Raw genomic sequence first — 17372 nt, 5'->3', positions numbered from 1 at the left:
GAATCTTTTGGGGGCCAGCCCGGTGGTGCAGTGGTTAAGTGCACACGTCCTGCTTCGGCGGCCTGGGGTTCGCTGGTTCGGATCCAGGGTGTGGACATGGCACTGCTTGGCAAGCCACGCTGTGGTAGGCATCCCACATATAAAGTAGAGGAAGATGGGCATGGATGTGAGCTCAGGGCCATTCTTCCTCAGCAAAAAGAAGAGTATTGGCAGCAGATGTTAATTCAGGGCTAATCTTCCTCAAAAAAAAAAAAGAAAAACCGAGTAAGCAAACAAAACAGCAATGTCTACCATATAACTCTTATCCATTTTTCTCTACCGCACTGGAGTTTGGTCAGGAAAACAGAAACCGCTCTGTCCATATTTTGAGTGGCAAGAAATAAATACAGGGAACTGGAAGCACACGTAGTCTCTGGAGGGGCTGGTGGAGTAAAGGTTAGGAAGCTTTTGGAAGCTGCCACTGCTGATCTTGGCTGTCTGTAGCACCCTAGTGGGGTCTCAGAGGACTCCACTCCAGAATCAGGGGACAAAACCCATGTCTGCTATCTACTGATGTCCTCAGCCTGGCCCCAGGCCTGCCTCTTTGCCCAGAGGAGAAATGGCTTTCCTTTTTGTTTGCATTTCAGTTCTTGCCAGAGTGTCTCTTATTGGTAGAACTTAATCAGAAACCAGGTGAAAAGGGAATCCAGGAAGTGTAGTTTACAGGCTTTCACCCCTGAGGTTTAGGACAGTGCTTAGAAGGATGGAATAGCCACAAAGAATTATTGGGCGTATCCATTGTGCTGCCTTGCTTGATCCGAGATCTTCTCTGTGAGCTGCTGGACACTGTGTTTGATTTTTTGGTTCTTGGGTTTTTTTGTTTGTTTGTTTGGATTTTTCTTTTTTATAAAACCACGTGCATCCCATTAGTAGGTGCTTTAATTTATTAATGTGAGGGGACCCCTCTTCCATTGTCCTGCTCCAACAATTAATATCCCCTATTACTATATTTTAGGTCCACAAAGCCAGTGCATTCTTCCTAAGAATGAAAAGAAAATCTCTCCTCGTCCAGAAATTGCAAACACAATCTTCTGATAAGAATGTCTCATTTGATTTGTAATATAGAAGTCACTTTAAAAGCCCTGGATTTTTACTGAGACCTGAGTTCGTTGAAGTTGAGTCACTTATTAGCTACGTAATTGTGAGCAAATCATTTACTCTTCATTCATTCATTCATTCACATATTTATTGAGCCTGTACCAAGTGCTATGGACCAGGCCCTGTCAGCCATCCTGCATTGGCTTCCTTAGCTGGCAAGTGGTCATAATACTCGAGCCCTGCTTTCCTTACAGTTTGTTAGAAATGTTTGTGACAGTGCTTTGTAAATGTGAAGCTCTAGTGAAACATTATTTATTTATTGTTATTTCAGTGGACAAGGACTTGTGCATCCAAGAACAGAATAAAGAAGCATAGAATTGCTTCTTTAACAGAATTTATTATAGCCACATCAGAAAAGTGTTATGGTCACACCCTGGTGCAAATTCTAGGGTGAATCATCTTCAATTATTTCTTTCTTCCTTGCTATCTCTACACTCGAAATTTACGCCTGAGAACAAGAATCCCATTGGCTTGCCTGGGTACCTTTCTCATGCTCCTAAGGAAGGCAGGGGATGGGGATTGACTGTCCCACTAGAACTTCACACAATGGGTGAGACATAAGTCCCCAGAAGGATGTCAGGTCTCCCTTCAAACAAGCAAGCAAACAAAAACAGCAACGTCTACCTTGTAACTCTTATCCGTTTTTCTCTCAACTGATGCCTTTGCCTCGTAGTCTGTGACAATTCTTCCCTCCACCAAATCTGCTGACTTCTGTACTCATCTTTGGTAACATCTTCTGACCCATCACCTGTAACAGTGGAAGATTTCCCCCCAAATAAACAAAAACAACCTTGTTTGTCTCATCTTTTTGCAGCTACTACCCTACCTCCTCCCCTTCAGAACCAAATTCGTCATAAGAGTTGTTTATACGCACTGTCTCTGCTTCCTCTCCTTCTCATTCACTCTTCATTTGGCACTGGTCTGGTTTCCATTTCTGCCACTCAGGAGACTGCAGTTGTCAAGGCTGCCAATGACCTCCACGTTGGCAAATATGTCCAGTGGACATTTTTACATGAAAAAATGAAAAGCAAGATGAACTTAGACCCTTACCTCACACCATGCACAAAAGTTAACTTAAAATAGACTAGAGACTTAAATATAAGAGCTAAACTTAAAACTTTTGGAAGGAAACATAGGAGAAAAATCTTTAAGACCATGGGTTAGGCAAAGATATCTTAGGGCACCAAAAGTATGATCCATCATAGAAAAATTGATATATTGGGTTTTTAAAAATTTAAAACTTTTCTGCTTCAGAAGACACTTTTAAGAAAATAAAAAGATAAGCTGCAGACTGAGAGAAAATACTTGCAAATTGTGTATCTGGTAAAGTACTTGTTTCAAGAATTTACACAATGGTAGGAACTTACTTCTCTTGTTCACTCTTGTATCCTAAGCAGCTATTGCAGTGCCAAACATCTTGAAGATGCTCAGTAAGTCTTTGTTGGATAAGTGAATGAATACAGCATTAGTGCAGTTTGGAGAAGAGCCTTCAGGAAGTTAATAAAGTCTGGGGAGAGAACATAATCTTGAACGTTTGATAGAATGTTTATGAAGTGCTTGTACACATTCCATTTGTTCCATTTTGCTCTGTAGGCATCACTGTCTCCATGCTACAGTAAAGAAAACTGAGACATGGAGGGGTGATTTTTCTTGGCTCATGGTCAAATACGTGTGGGAGAGCTGGAGCTCAAGCTTGGAATTTCCAATTCCACGTCTAGTGTGACGTGGTTTCTACTGTAGTTTAGGAAAGCTCTTCACTTCCAAGCTATTTATGCCTGGCACTGGCATCTTCTCTCCTTGTCTTTCTCCAGCACTGTGAGATGTCCAGATCTCCAGGCCTTTGGGCTGTTTTCCCAGAGTTTGCTCCCTAATAATCTGCTGGCAGCCCCGCTTATCTGATGCGGTGAAGAGCGTTCCATGTGAAATCCCAGCACTGTTTTCACCATGTTTGCTCTTTAGAATTTGTCCTCCTAGGCCTACAATTTTCATTTTCTACTTTCCCATCAGACTTTGGTTTCTCACCAAATATAGTTTGACTGTCAACTGGGGTCTCACTGGCTTAAGTTCACTTTCATTTTTTTCCAGCATCACTTTTTATTCTTGACTGTCAGCAGGTTGAATCTCAAATTGATATGCAGGTTAGATCCAGCTGTGACCAGACTGTGGAAGGAATGTAAGGAAGTGAGGGAATGGCATCCTACAGACTCTGTATTCACATGACTGTTACAGATGGAGATGGAGATGGTATGACGTGATACCAGCTATTATATGATATCATCAGGGAGCCTATTCCAGGTGTTGTGTCTGCGGCATTCTTAGAAAATAAGACATTGAGACTGAGAGGAGGGCAGTGTTGTGACACTTTGAAGAAAGAACTGAGGTCTGGGGGACCTGGACTGTTAGCCTCAGCTTTGCCACTAGTTGTGTAGTTACGTTTCAAATTATTTCATCTTCCTTATCCTCTATTTCCTAATCTGTAAAGTGAGGAGGTTAGAGCAGATAAACTTTAAGGTCTTTTCTGCTCTCTGAAATTAAGTTAGGTAGCCCAGCCAGAACCCATCAGGGCTTCTTGAGTCTAGATATAAACTTTATTCTTGTAGTGATTTGATTTGGTTTTTACCTCCAACTCTTTAAGTCTGTTTTCAAACTTCCCAGGCAGGAATATGAGAGCTAAACTTTGGCAGCCCACTAATGCCATAAACAAGTCTGGAGATGAAAAACTGTGAAGGTTGTAAGTTGTAGAAGTAGAAGCAAGGGTTGAGATCTGAAGGTACTTCTTACCAATACTGCCTTGCGTGTGTCATGCTAAGCGGCCATAACAGCTGTGGTTCTAAACCATGCCTCGCTAGTTGTATGCCGTTTACAACTTCTGGCCACAGTTCACTGCCGTTTTGCCCCTAGCTCCCAAACAGCCGAGATCAGCCTGGGAGGAAGGACCAAGACCCCAAAAGGCAGGCAGCCTGGCAGAGTAGAACAAGTCCTGGACCCAACTGTGGATTCTGGTCCAAATTCTGCTGTGGGTGTACTGTGTGGGCCTGACTGTTCCTCTGTCAAAGAGGGGGTGGCTACACTCAAGGATATTTGTCTCTGTGGTCTATGAGTAAACCTATGTGCAGCCCCACTTTGTCAGGCACAAGCCTAGTTTTGATGCGCTGTGAGGCTCTAGCAAGAACAGCAGTCAGAACCATAATAAATAAACCATCAGGGCTGGGACGGAAGCATTAGCCCAGGCACAGTCTACTAATTTGCTGATGGTTATCAGACAAGAGCTGCTGCTGTGGAAGTAAGCATGCATATTTAGAGATGCTTCCTGAAAGTGACTAAGAGGGACTCGGAAGCCTGAGGCTAGGCAGAACTTTTAAGGGCATCCATTCCAGTTTTCTATCTGACGGTTCAATCTTCTCTAAACACCCTTTTAACCCATGCAGGAACTCATCTCGTGATGGGAAGTTCACTGCCACGTTAGGAAGTTGCAGCTTGTTCGAAAGTTCCTTTTTACATATCAAGCTGTAAGCCACTTTCCCTTGCTGCTATCAGTTGATGTTCATCCAACAAAAACTTTCATATCACAGACACACAGAAAAGATTTCCTATTTTTAATTTCTGGAAGGAATCAAGAATAATATGCAGAGGATCACTGTTTCTTCTGTCTCCTCATAAGGAAATCCTGGCTTACTGTGGGCTGGTGGCCATGACAGATTATTTTCTTAAAAAGTGATAGGAAAAATTGTGCTGTAGCTTGATAGCTATCTTGTTTCGGAAAAGAAGCCCCATTTCTATCAGTGGGTATTTATTTTATGTATTTACATATAATAATGGAGGTATTAAATAACTGCTTTGAGCATCTTCTGCCTGCAGTGGACTGTGGTGAGCACCAGAGCAGGCAGAGGCGTCAGTGCCTTATTGCAGCACGTCATTCACACGTTGATTCACTCAGCAGATGTTTATTGCGAATCTGCAGGGCAGCTGGCTCTGGTTCTTGCTCTCATGGAGTTTGCAATCCATTAAGGGGGAGAATGTTTGATATTGATCACACTGTATTGAAATTATTGTTTTTATGTAATACTTGCCATCTCTTTACTGGGCTTTACTCTCCTTGAAGCAGGGGTTATATGCTGTGCATTACTGAATTCCCACTACGGGCACATTGTAGGCACCTGGTGAATATTTGTTAAATGAGTCAGTGGCTGATTACATGAAGGAAAGAAGCACAGACTTTGGCATTTTGTTCTCTGAGCTAGATCCCGACTCGGCAGTTTACTAGCTCTGTGACTGAGGATAAGGACATGAGGCTTTATAAAATAGGGACCTATTTTGCAGGGTGGTTGTGAGGATTAAAAGAGATTATACACAGAGCACCTAGCAACAGTGCCTGGCATACACTTCTAAATTTAAAAAAGCATGTTCCCTTCCTACTCTAGCTCCCTAAGCCTTTTACATCTATACAGGAAAGCTAAGTGAGAAGATATTTCCACACTTCATTGGTTTGCTTATGTTTTGAAATTGAAAACACTGCCCTATGGGGGCAGGGGCACCTCTGAGCCCTTTGATAGCAGCCCAGATCAGCTTTACCATGGTAAAGAGGAAGCCCATTTTCATTTGAGGAAGATGCCAAAGTTCTAGAGGTGGAAGGTTGTGATGGTTGCACAAGAATGTCAATGTACATAATACCACTGAACCGTACACTTAAAAATGGTTAAAATGGGGAGCTGGCCCAGTGGTGTAGGGGTTGAGTTTGCATACTCCACTTCCACAGCCCAGGATTTGCAGGTTTGATCCCCGGGAGCAGACCTACATACTGCTTGTCAAGCCGTGCTGTGGTGGCAACCCACACACAAAAATGGAGGAAGATTGGCACAGATGTTACCTCAGTGACAATCTTCCTCACCAAAAAAAAGGTTAAAACTGTAAATTTTATGTGTATTTTACCACAATAAATTAATTAAAAAAAAAAAAACTAGGGGGCTGGCCACATGGCCGAGTGGTTAAGTTCACGTGCTCTGCTTTGGTGGCCCAGGGTTTTGCTGGTTTGGATCCTGAGTGCAGAAAGGGCACTGCTCATCAAGCCATGTTGAGGTGGCATTCCACATAGCACAACCAGAGGGGCCTACAACCAGAATATACAACTATGTACTGGGGGCTTTGAGAAGAAGAAGGAGGAAGATGAGGAGGAGGAGGGGGAGAAGGAGGAAAAGACTGTCAACAGATGTTGGCTCAGGTGCCAGTCTTTAAAAAAAACAAACCAAAAACCAAAAAACGAAACCACTGCCATGATTTACATGGCTGCCTCTCCCAGCAGGTGAGCCATTGCCAGTCCGGACCATTCTCATTCCCTCAGTCCGGATGTGGGTCAGCAAGCGGATGTGACTGCAGCTTCCGTGAGACCCCGAGGCCTGGCTGGAGCCTTCAGGTTGCTCAGGTTGAAACTGAGTGATAACAGGCACTCATAGCTATGTTGAAGGTTATTCTTTCTCCTCTTTTTGCCCCGCCCCACCTGAATCTGTCAGCAAGTCCTTTTGACTCTACCGCAAAATCCTGCAAAATCCTGCGTGATTCCATACCTGTCTCTCCTCTCTCATTTCTAGTATTTCCATCCAGTGCTGAGCCGCCATTGTCTCTCACCTGGACTGCAATGGCCTTTTCAGTGGTCTCCCTGCCCTGCTTCTCTTACCATCCATTCTCTTCAGGACAGTTTCCAGGACATAAAGCATATGACTCCCCACCCCCTAAACAAATGAAATTTGAACAAATGAAGAAACAAATCCGCTTCCCTGTTGAAAGCTCTCTAGTACTTCCTATCAATGTTAAAATAAAACCCAAACTCCTTATCATGCACAGCTCTTTAGATCTGTCCCTATGCCCCTCTCCAACCTCAGCTTATCCTGGTCTCCCCTCACTCACATACTCCAGCAATGCTGGCCTTCTTTCTGCTCCTCCAACCTGCGACATTCCTTCCCAGCTTACGTCCTTTCTCCAGATGTCCTGCTGTCTGGAACACTCTTCCTCTGGTCTTTGCATAGCTGGCCCTTTCTGACCTTGCAGATCTCAACCCAGATGTCACCTCTTCAGAGAGGCCTTCCCTGAGCCCCTGTGTGGCCTGTCCCTCTGTCCCGTCACCCTGTGTGTGTTCTCTGCTCTCTGATGTTGTCTTATTTATGAAAGTCTTATTTGCTGTTTGTCTCTTCCACCTAGAATGTGAGTTCCATGAGAAGGAGAGGGCTTGTTGTGTTGCTCTCACTGCATCCACAGGGCTGGATCAGTGCCTGGCACAGAGAAGGCCCTTACAAAATACCTCTTCAATGAGTGAGTGAACATCAGCACAGATGAGTTCATGCAGCAAAGGAGTCAGACGAGAATACCTGTGAGGAAGCTCTGTTTCCCTCCCCTTACATTTTTTCTGTCACATTTTCGTTTGCTAATCCCCATCCTTGACCTTCTCCATTCCACTTGTTTCCAAGTGATTGTCCACTCTTTGTTATTCTCCATCCCAATAACCTTCCCTGTCACAAGGATGCTTAAAGCCCCCTGCTTGTCCCAGCCCCAAATTCCATCCACAACCAATCACACGTGCATGAGAAGAGAAGGTCTGAAACACAGCATCTGTCACAATTGCTCACTTCTGTACAGTTAGACCCTAAATTTTAGGAGACATCATAGCTACAGGTGAAGCTAGCCATGCACTGCTGTGCATCTTAGTGAGATGCCAGTCAGGACCAGGGCAGGCAGGATGAAGTCTTCCCTGGCCAGCAGCCAGGTCGCACTCCCCTGTGCTCCCAGCCCTCTTTCACATTCAGCTTCAAGGCTCTCCATGAGGCTCCGTGGAGCAATTGGTCTTCCTGCTCTCCTGCCTGTTTCCTGAGATCTGTCCCTGTCCCTCGGCTTTCCAGTTGTACTACCCTCTTCTTTGTATCTATATTAAGATAAGCCTTCTATCCATATTATATCACCTAATTCTCATAACCCCCTCTGAAGAGAGCATCCCCATCTTCCCAATGGGGAAGCTGAAGCCTAGAGAAGTTACATAACTTCCAGAGCCTGGCTTACTCTAAGACCCAAGGAGGTAGATGGTGCCTGCAGAGCAGGTGTGCTCAGGGGAGCTGAGCAAGTGAGCTTGGTTGGGGCAGGGTGGCCACGCTGGAAGAAGCAGAAATCAGGTGGAAATGGAAAGGGATCGCTCTTTAAAAGGAGCAGCCATTTTCAATTAGTAATAATGAGAGGCATTGACAGTCCATGTGTTTAGTGGGAAGAGCAAGTAATTCATGACTTTTAGGGCTGAATTTGACACCCAGCTTTGTCCTCTGCTAGTTGTGAGCTCTGTGCAAGTTACTTAGCCTCTGAGCTTTACTTCCTTCACCTTTTGGAACTTTATTCCAAAGACTTATGATTAAATGGAATTTATGTATCTTGAATTCGATTTTCCCTGAATTAAATAACTGTTTCAGGTAAGTGAGATAGTAAATGAGATACCTCAGTGATCACCTGATGTATATAAGGTGGCGTGAGGTGCCCGGCATGCCAGGATGTTTGAGGGCCAGGGCCAGGGATGGAGCTGGGAGTTAAGGACAGTCAGGGCCTGGACAGTCAGAGTCCACTCCAGGGTGAATTTCTGTGTCTGTTGCTCATTGTCTGTAGGGACAGAATTACAGGCACATCGCTAACCTGGGAAGCCAGTCGGATGGGTGGGACACAACCACCACCATGGATGTGTTAGGAGTAGCGATTTTGCCTGGCGGGCAGCAGCATCATGATTCCAGCCACCCAGTATTTTTACTCACAGCCAGACTCATAGGTGAGAGAAGGACACTGGCTAAGTGGTTGGAGGTTGAGGGGGAACAAGCGTGCATACTAGGGAAACCGAGGCAGTGCCATTCATATGGACTGAGCCAGTTTGGTGGTGTCAGGGAAAGGCTGTGACTGACAGGGCCCACCACTGCTCAGGGCTCCCTGGATGCCTGGTGTGAGGCCCAAGCATAATGACAGGCCCACCAGCAAGTGCACGGAGCACTGCTCTTCTCCCGACCCTGCTAGGGCAGACCCAGATATGGACAGGGTCACTCTGGTGAAAAGCTCTAGGGACTACGGCTGGGAGGTGTATGGAAAATGAGAGCTGACCCTTCCTCACCCCTCTTCAGCCCTTTGGCCAGTGTGGTTTTGTGCTTTTAAAACATTTTATTTATTTTTGAGTAAATGAACATCTGAGACAACTAGTGTTATAAAAAGACTAACCTATTGGAAAAGTGGGGAAATCCACCCTATAGTTCAGAGAGAGAGCTTAGACTGGCTGAAACACTTTTGCTATCCTAGAGCAGTGGTTCTGCATCAGAATCATCTGGGAGATTTGTTAAATCTAACTGCTGGGGCCCATCCCTAGAATTTCTGAATCAGTTTGTCTGAGGTGGGACCTGAGAATTTGTGTTTCCAGCAAGTTCCCAGGTAATGCTGCTGTGGCTGCTGCAGGGGCCATACTTTGAGAACTACTGTCAAAGGGTAATCCATTTATTCAGTATGCTCTGAATGGAAATTACATGTTTTTTGCCAAGTCCATCATTGCCATAAATATCTTCTGTTGATATGCTTGTCTATGTCTCATTTGAACAGGTATTTTGACGTTGGACTGCATAATTTCTTAATCAGGTAAGCCAGTAATTTTTATTTTAGATATCATTGACTAGCTTGTCTATTTATGGAAGACTGAGATGAAAATAAAATCTTTGTTAAATACCTTGATCAATAATGGCAATTGTATACTTGTCAAGAAAATACCACTAGCACTGTATTTTTTTTGTCCCTCCCAGAATCACCCATGAAATTATCCTTTTTGAACAAAGGAATTTATGTTTAAACGGGTTTAGATCTGAAGCGATAGTTGCCCAAGAGCTTGGACAAGCTTAATTCCAACTGCTGGGCTGCTGGAAAGACAAGTAGAAAAGTGAAGAGTGCCAGCTTGCTTTCATACATTGAAAAACACACTTAACCAGTTTCCCCTCCATTGACTTTAAGCTTTTTAAACTGAATTTACTGGTTGTTTTACAGTTGTGAAGATACAACCTTTTTCATAATTGAAAGAGATTACAGAGGACAGTTTATGTCCTAGTTTATTGGTGATTATTTTACCCGAGTTGGCGTATGGGGCATATTAATTCCAAATAGCTATTAAATCAAACAGAGGTTAAATGGAAATATGCCAGAACATTAGCAGTGTTGGTAAGAAAATGCATGATATTTTTTATGCTATCAACTTTGCTGTATTTTCTAGATTTTTTTATATTGAGCAGGTGTTATTCTCAGAGTGAAAAATGATCATTAAAAATGCCTGTCAAAAATATATATGGAAAGCAATAATGATTGCTGAAGGACTGTAAGCTAAAGATTACAAGAAAACCAGAAATCATGTAGAATGATTTGCTTTCTGCAAATATGTGGCTTTAAATGCTAATTAATTCTGACTAAGAATCTGCTAATAAACAATCTGTAAATCACATGTGATTTCTGGATAGGTGTTACTGTGGCTCAGTTCTCCACAATGCATGACCGTCTCCCTGTGGGTAAGATGCTCTCTGAGGGGAAGTGTACATTACTGACTTCACCTTTATCCTAAACCCAGAGCATTCCCTTGGTGCTGGATTGCGTACGGTGGTGTTCCAAGAAAGACCACGCGTACCTTGTCCTTTCTCCAAGGCTTGACCCAAGGCTGTGCATTGAAATCTCCTTGGTCTACTCCAGACCCAAGGAATATGGATTGTCCTGGCTTTCTCCAGGATATCACACATAGATGGTAGTGTGTGTCGATGGAAATAATCCATAACCAATCTATAAATGAAAATTTGGGTGAGTTTATTCTGAGCTAAAATGTGAGGACCATGGCCCGGGGCCTTTCTTCCCGAAGGAAAAAAGAGCACCAAAGAAGTGGAGTGTACAGAGTGGTTACATAACCCCAAAGAGGATGTTTCACATATGATTGAAATGTCCCTTTTACAATAGTTGAGAGACTGCTTTGTCGGCACAGTGATTGATGGACACAGCAGGTAGTGGGTCTGCTGTCTCGAGCTGGGTGGTCATAGGTGAGCTGGGTGGTCAAAGGTGAGTGCAACAATCAGTTCCTAGACTAAGGAAAGATGCTTATCCTTAAGGAAATGCCAATGTGGGGGAAGATGCACCTTTATCTTAAGGGTGTTTGTTCTTGCCATAGTAAATGTTTAAAGCAGATATATAATGCATGCTCAACAGCCACATCAGGCCCTTTGGGAAAAAACAAAGTCAGGCCGAATTAGGGTTACACCAAATGGCTTCCTCATATACTCCCATATATCCTATTGCTTGCCATTTCTATTTGTCATGTGGAAACCGCTGCCCTTGACACATGGAGGGTAAATGCATTTTAGCAGGAGGGATAAAGGACCAGCGGTCATGGGAAAGGCAGGCCTGAGAATTCCATATCTAAGCTGATCAGAAAAAGCTGTCTGGGCATACTTCAGGGAGTAGTTTGGATTTTTGAGTTGATGTCTTGGTACTTTGTACTACTCCCATGCTACTGTTCACATAATTCCTTGCAGTAGATGCAAGTTTGTACTTTTATTTTTTTTTAAAGATTTTATTTTTTCCTTTTTCTCCCCAAAGCCCCCCAGTACATAGTTGTATATTCTTCGTTGTGGATCCTTCTAGTTGTGGTATGTGGGACGCTGCCTCAGCGTGGTCTGATGAACAGTGCCATGTCCACGCCCAGGATTCGAACCAACGAAACACTGGGCCGCCTGCAGCGGAGCGCGCGAACTTAACCACTCGGCCACGGGGCCAGCCCCTGTACTTTTATTTTTGCTAGTAACTTTCTGGAAGGCAGGGAGCATGTCTTAATCACCTTTCTATGACTAAACTGTATAGAATCAACCTTCAACAAACATTTGTGGTAGGAGTGAATGAATGAGTGAATGAATGAAATGAGGCAGAAAGGACAAGGAGGGAGAGGATTAAGGAGAAACTATTTGGTCCTTTATTCAACAAATAATTGTTAAGCCTACCATGTGCCACTTATTTGGGTATGTCTGGGAATACCACCATGAGAAAAAAAGATACTTGATTTAAAGCTGTTCCTGAGCTTGTCACTTGCCAGATTTGTGGTTTGACCTACTTGGAGTGAGGAGGAGAGTTGGTCTGCCTCTGGGACCCCTGCCTCCCTTTCCTTCTTCTGGGCTCCAACCATGTCTCCTGTGTTGGGTGGGGAGGAGGGCGAGGGAGTGGTTATGCTCCTCTGATGTAACTGGTGCTGGGATCTCCTTGTCCTGGCAGAAGGCCATTCCAGTGGGTACTGGTAAGATGCTCCAACTAGTCACCTTACTCAGTGTTCAGTGAACCAAGCAGAACTGGGAGAGTAAGGCTTCTTTCTGCCCTGCCATCTCTCTGCACTTTTCCTTTCTCTTGCTCTGGTAGGGGCAGAGCAGATCAACATGTCCATAGCTTGTCCACTTGGGGAATGAGAGGTTAGTCTACCCTTCTTGCAGACATGCCCAGTCTCTGTGATGAAGTCTCTTCATCTCTCCTCATGTGACAGCCCTCCCCACAAAGCCGAGAACTTAAAGACTCCACGGGGTCCCTTCCTCTTTCATCGTCCCAGCTTGGGCGTTGGGTGGGGTGTGGGGTGGGGGAGGTGGTTGGTGGGAGCAGTCAGTGCTCCATCTCCTAGTGTTCCCAGGACGGGGTTGTGGGGTGTCACCCCTTTATTTGCAGATTCCTTTAGAAAATGAGTCCTTTCTGCTCCCACTTTGGGAGGTCAAGCCTGGGGGAGACTGTGCGCCGTTTCTCACTGGCACCTTAGTGAGAACTGTTTCATCTGAACAATGATCCTGAAGCCAGGTTGAAGAGGGCATGAGGTGACAGTGGGAGGTGAGGAAATGGCAGCCACAACTCTTTGAAGAAGTTAAGCTGTGAAAGGAGGAAAGACAGCCTAGGCAGCTGGTGGAGAGGATGGTTTGAGTGGGTATTTTTGTTTTTCTTTTAATTGGATGAACTCGTACTTAGCCACCAGAAGGTCTTGAGTGCCCTTTAGACTTAGAGAAAGTGGTTTCAGTTAGGTGGAGAGAAGCAGAGTATGATTGCCCGGGGAGTGAGGAAGCAAAGGCAGTGAGTGCTGCCTTAGTAACCCTGGAGAGCAATGGTATTCTCCTGTGAATCTGTCGTTAGAGAAAACCTTAGAGGTTGGAAGAGCGAGGGGGGTTGTGCTTGAGGAATCCTCCTTACTCTGGGATGGCCAAGAGAAGAAAATATATTTCCCTTTGTAAAAGAGGAGATGTTGGAGAAATTGGCATAGTTTTTTTTTAATTAACTACCTTTATCGGCTCCAAGAAGCTCTTAACGGGTACTCTGGTTTGTCAGGCTGTATGGAGTGCTTAGTATTTGGTGTAAAAGAAGCTGCAGCATGCCTGAAATTAATCAGCTGCATCTTTCACATTAATGGAAGTAATATAGACTTCTCTGGAATGACATAAATTTCCACGAAGCCCAGAGCCCTATCTGTGATCTCAACGTAGGCAACTGCAAGGAGGGACATATTTCCTTTTAAATTGTTGGAGTGTTTCACTGAGCTGTGGGGCAGGAAGGAGCTGTCACGTTTGATGAAATGTGAGCATTTTTGGTATTGGTGTTTTATCATGACTGTGGGAAAATTCAGTGAGCCCAATCCTTGCGCATCTCATAGAAATCAAAGGAATGACTTTCAGGAAACAGTAATCGCAACTCACTTATGAATAGCTTCAGAGGAAGACCAGTGGCTGGAGTTGTTAATGTGACACTCGCTGCAAAAGAAAAAGGAAAAAGTGACCAATCTGGGAAAAGAGATTAAAGAGGAAAACAGCTCTATTTCATTTTAGATAATAGGGCGGCCTGTTTAAATTTAGCTTAGTTTAGTTTTGGCAAGAAAGTAAAAATGATTAGTGATGTTTGTTTTGATTCTTGCTGACTGAGGCATTTTTCATTTTACCCAGAAATGTAGGCAGCCCCACCTGTTTTATGAAAGTATAATGTAGTTGCTTTACCTGCCCCTCTGTCCTCTTTTAAGTTCCTCAGGTTGGGAATAGCTTTAAGTGATGCGGGATGCCATCATGACTTTTAAAAGAAAACCTGGAGCCATGTCTGAAAGATTAAGTTTGTCAACTTTTTTTTTTCCATGTCTGAAAGATTAAATTTGTCAACTTTTTTTTTTTGCAAGTTTTCATTGCACTTGCACTTATACATTTAAAAATCAGAAAAATATTCACCTGTATTTTCTTCTTTTCTATATGTTATATTTAGCTATTTAATCTATTTCAAATAAAGATCCTAACCTTTTTTTCTCAATAGCGAAATAAATGTTCTTTACCATCACTCCATTTTATTGTAAATACCATATGTGAGCGCATCAGAGCCTCTACTTTTGTCCTAAGGAAAATGTCTTGATACCCTGTCAGGACTAGGAGAAATGGAGAGCATGCCAGTGACACTTCTTAGGCAAACAGAAAAAGGCAGTGGGCCCCTGGCAAAGGCCCTAAAGCTGTTTGAGAAGATCTCTGGAGTTAATATGGTCATGAGAAGATAAATTCCTTTCCAAAAGTAAACAGATGCTCCTTGTAGAATGGTGTTCAGTATACTGCAGATTGAGTCTCCTACAAATGCTAATGTTTGTATGAAGCAGCATGTACCCTTTTGAAGCATGATTTTGTTCTGGGCAGAGAGAAGGTAGAATGGGACAGCCGTTCACTCTTGTAGCGTCTTTTGTGCATCTTCTGGAGTCCGATCCTTGGATTCCACGGGGTCAGGAGTGTCTTTGAATTGCCAGAGGGCAGCGAATTTCAGTAATGTGTGAATTAATGGTTCACTGAATTCTGAAATGAGCAAGACTCTTTTTGGCTTTCCCTTGGAGACACACCATACCTGACCCATTCATAAAACTAGCCCTACAGCAGGATAGAAGTGTTGTTTGGGCTAAAAAATGGTGTTTTGAGCTTCATGAATTACAAGGTAGCTTTTACTCACCTTTGTTTTGAGAACCACAAAGTCTACCAGCACATTTGCTATAGTTAATTGTAGCATTCATGGCGTTGATAAAGAGGTCTGCTCACCATCATTCGAAGTTTGTCTTAGATTGTGTAATGTCTGAAATGTTCAAAAGAATCCACCTTGTATCTTTAAGAAGCCAAGTAGTCAAATGAAGGATTAATTTGGGCTAAGGGACTCCTCCTGACAACGAGAAGGAGGAGAGCTAGCGATAAGCCTGTCTCTTTCCCATATCTCATTAGGACCATTGAGACCTGTTTAGGCTCTGAGCGGCTCTGGAAACAGAAGTTAACCAGAAGCTGGGCATTTGGTTCAGGGAGTAGGAACCAGATGGGTATAAGAAGATAATTAGCATCTATATTCAGTCTAGCAGCTTAGAAACATCTAAAATACATGCATGAAGCCATTCTGTATATTTTTATAAATAAATACAAAAGAAAGATAAAACTGTTGTGTATATATTTCTAAAATCACACACACACAGAGGTGATAACTCCAAGGCAAAACACCTGATTTGTTACATAAGATGTTGAACTTTTTATTTTGTAAGTATAGGTTGGAAGTCAATGTTTGTTTGTCTAAGTAAGTAATTTCTAATAGTGTTGTAAAAACCAAATGAGATGATTAAAAAGCTGCTCCTACCTGAAATGAGCCTAAACTCTGCATGTTTGCAGTCCTAGTTAGGCGCTGATGATTATCTCTTAGTGGTGACCAGAGAGAAGTGGCACCTGGGGTGGGGGGGCCACCCAGTCTCTTTTGTCCCTGCCTGCTGCAAACTCACATCCTTTGAAGCGACTGCGGTATCACAGCATTCTTTTGTAAACCCTCCTTCCATTCCACCTGTGATATATGAAAACCAGTAGCTAATGATCTGTGTGGTGTTCCGGTAACAGAGTGTTTTAAATAAAAAGTGAAGAAAGCCAGATTCCAAAGCAGGCCCACAGAGGCTGCGAATGGAAAAGAGGGCAGGGCGCTGAGGAGAGGCTAATGCGCGTGCGCCCACGGGGCTGCTTCCGTTCCCCTCCTTGCCCCGCGCATAGTCAGTTTCCAAATCCCCTTGAGTCTGTCTCCTTAACATCTTTCACATCACCCTTTCCTTTCTGTTTCTGGAGAAAGGATAAGCACCTTTGTCTGTAATTTGGGCTTCTTACCTCACAGAGCTGTACTAAGGTTTAATAACATATGCAAATCACTCAGCTCTGTGCCTGGAAACAGAGGGGATCAATAAGGGCTAATTTTGTCCCTCCCCTCCCCCACTTCACCTCTGGAATCAGAGTAACGGGGTTTGAGTCCTGGCCTCTCTCCCACCTATGTGACTTTAGGGAACTCACTAACCCTTTCTGAGCCCTTGCTACTTATCTGTAAATCGACTGCTTCTCTCCCTACTCAGAACCAGTCAGTGAATTCCTTTCCCTTCGGTCAAAACCAGACTGTACCCTCATGTCCTCAGCCCACCACATTGGGTCTTCAGGCTGCCTTTCCATCTTATCTTACCATCATTCCCCTTTGTGGCCCTGCCAGATGGGACCAGGTGCTGCTTTCTGTCCCTCCCCCCATTTCCTGGCTTCTTTCCTTTGCTCATGCCTAAAGTGCCTGCTCTTTCCCAATATCCAAATCTTACCCCTCTCAAGTCCTTCTCAGATGCTGCCTCCTCCATGCAGTCTTCCTCTTTGCCTCCCAAACTTCCTGGATCAGAGGAATCTGCCAGGATGTTTTAGACCCCAAGCTGTACTCCTGGAGATGTAGTGGTTTTGAGTGGACCCCAGGAATCAGTATAATTACCACTCACCCCAGGTGACGCTGATGCTCAGGGAAGTTTGGAACCCATAGCTTTGAACAGAGTTCATTTTGCACGTGTCATACATCCCTCCTAGAGCTTTTTGAGGGTAGGGTCTGCTTTATCTCTGTATTCCCCATAGTACCCTGTAGTGTCTCATGTCTAGAGGGCCCTTAAAAACGTTTGAATGAATACATTTTAAATTTCCAAAATGTAAAAGGGCTTAGTCATCTCCTTTTCATTTAATCCATTTATTTATGCAACCAATTAAGTGGCTTCAGCACTATTCCAAGAGCTGGGATGAAAGCAGTAACAGGGTAGACGAGGTCCTTGCCCTTGCTTGGCTGGCGTTCCAGTGGTTGAAGACAGAGTGTAAACAAGCAAGCAAGTAAGCCAGCACCGTAACTTCCATGATGTGATGGACGGGGCAAAGTGG

The 17372-nt window shown here is 43.9% G+C and overlaps 1 protein-coding gene across 18 annotated transcripts in view; it reads left to right on the top strand.

The window, feature by feature from the left end:
- HHAT (hedgehog acyltransferase) overlaps nt 1-17372 on the top strand; it is a 310500-nt gene that overhangs the window by 158031 nt on the left and 135097 nt on the right. For 13 of the 18 annotated variants that reach the window (XR_011438569.1, XM_070266753.1, XM_070266747.1 and 10 more), the window contains one exon: nt 9736-9771. The exons of the other annotated variants lie outside the window; for them this stretch is intronic. Coding sequence is in view for 12 of the 13 variants with exons in the window: in XM_070266753.1 (XP_070122854.1) it covers nt 9736-9771 (36 nt within the window). In the remaining variant the exon portion in view is untranslated. The remainder of the gene's footprint in view (nt 1-9735; nt 9772-17372) is intronic. 18 annotated transcript variants of the gene reach the window in all.

This window comes from Equus caballus, chromosome 5 (assembly GCF_041296265.1).
Source record: "Equus caballus isolate H_3958 breed thoroughbred chromosome 5, TB-T2T, whole genome shotgun sequence".
In the NCBI taxonomy this organism is placed as follows: Eukaryota; Metazoa; Chordata; class Mammalia; order Perissodactyla; family Equidae; genus Equus; species Equus caballus.
Note: the sequence above shows the minus strand (reverse complement) of the source record. Positions and strands in the feature narration are given on the sequence as shown.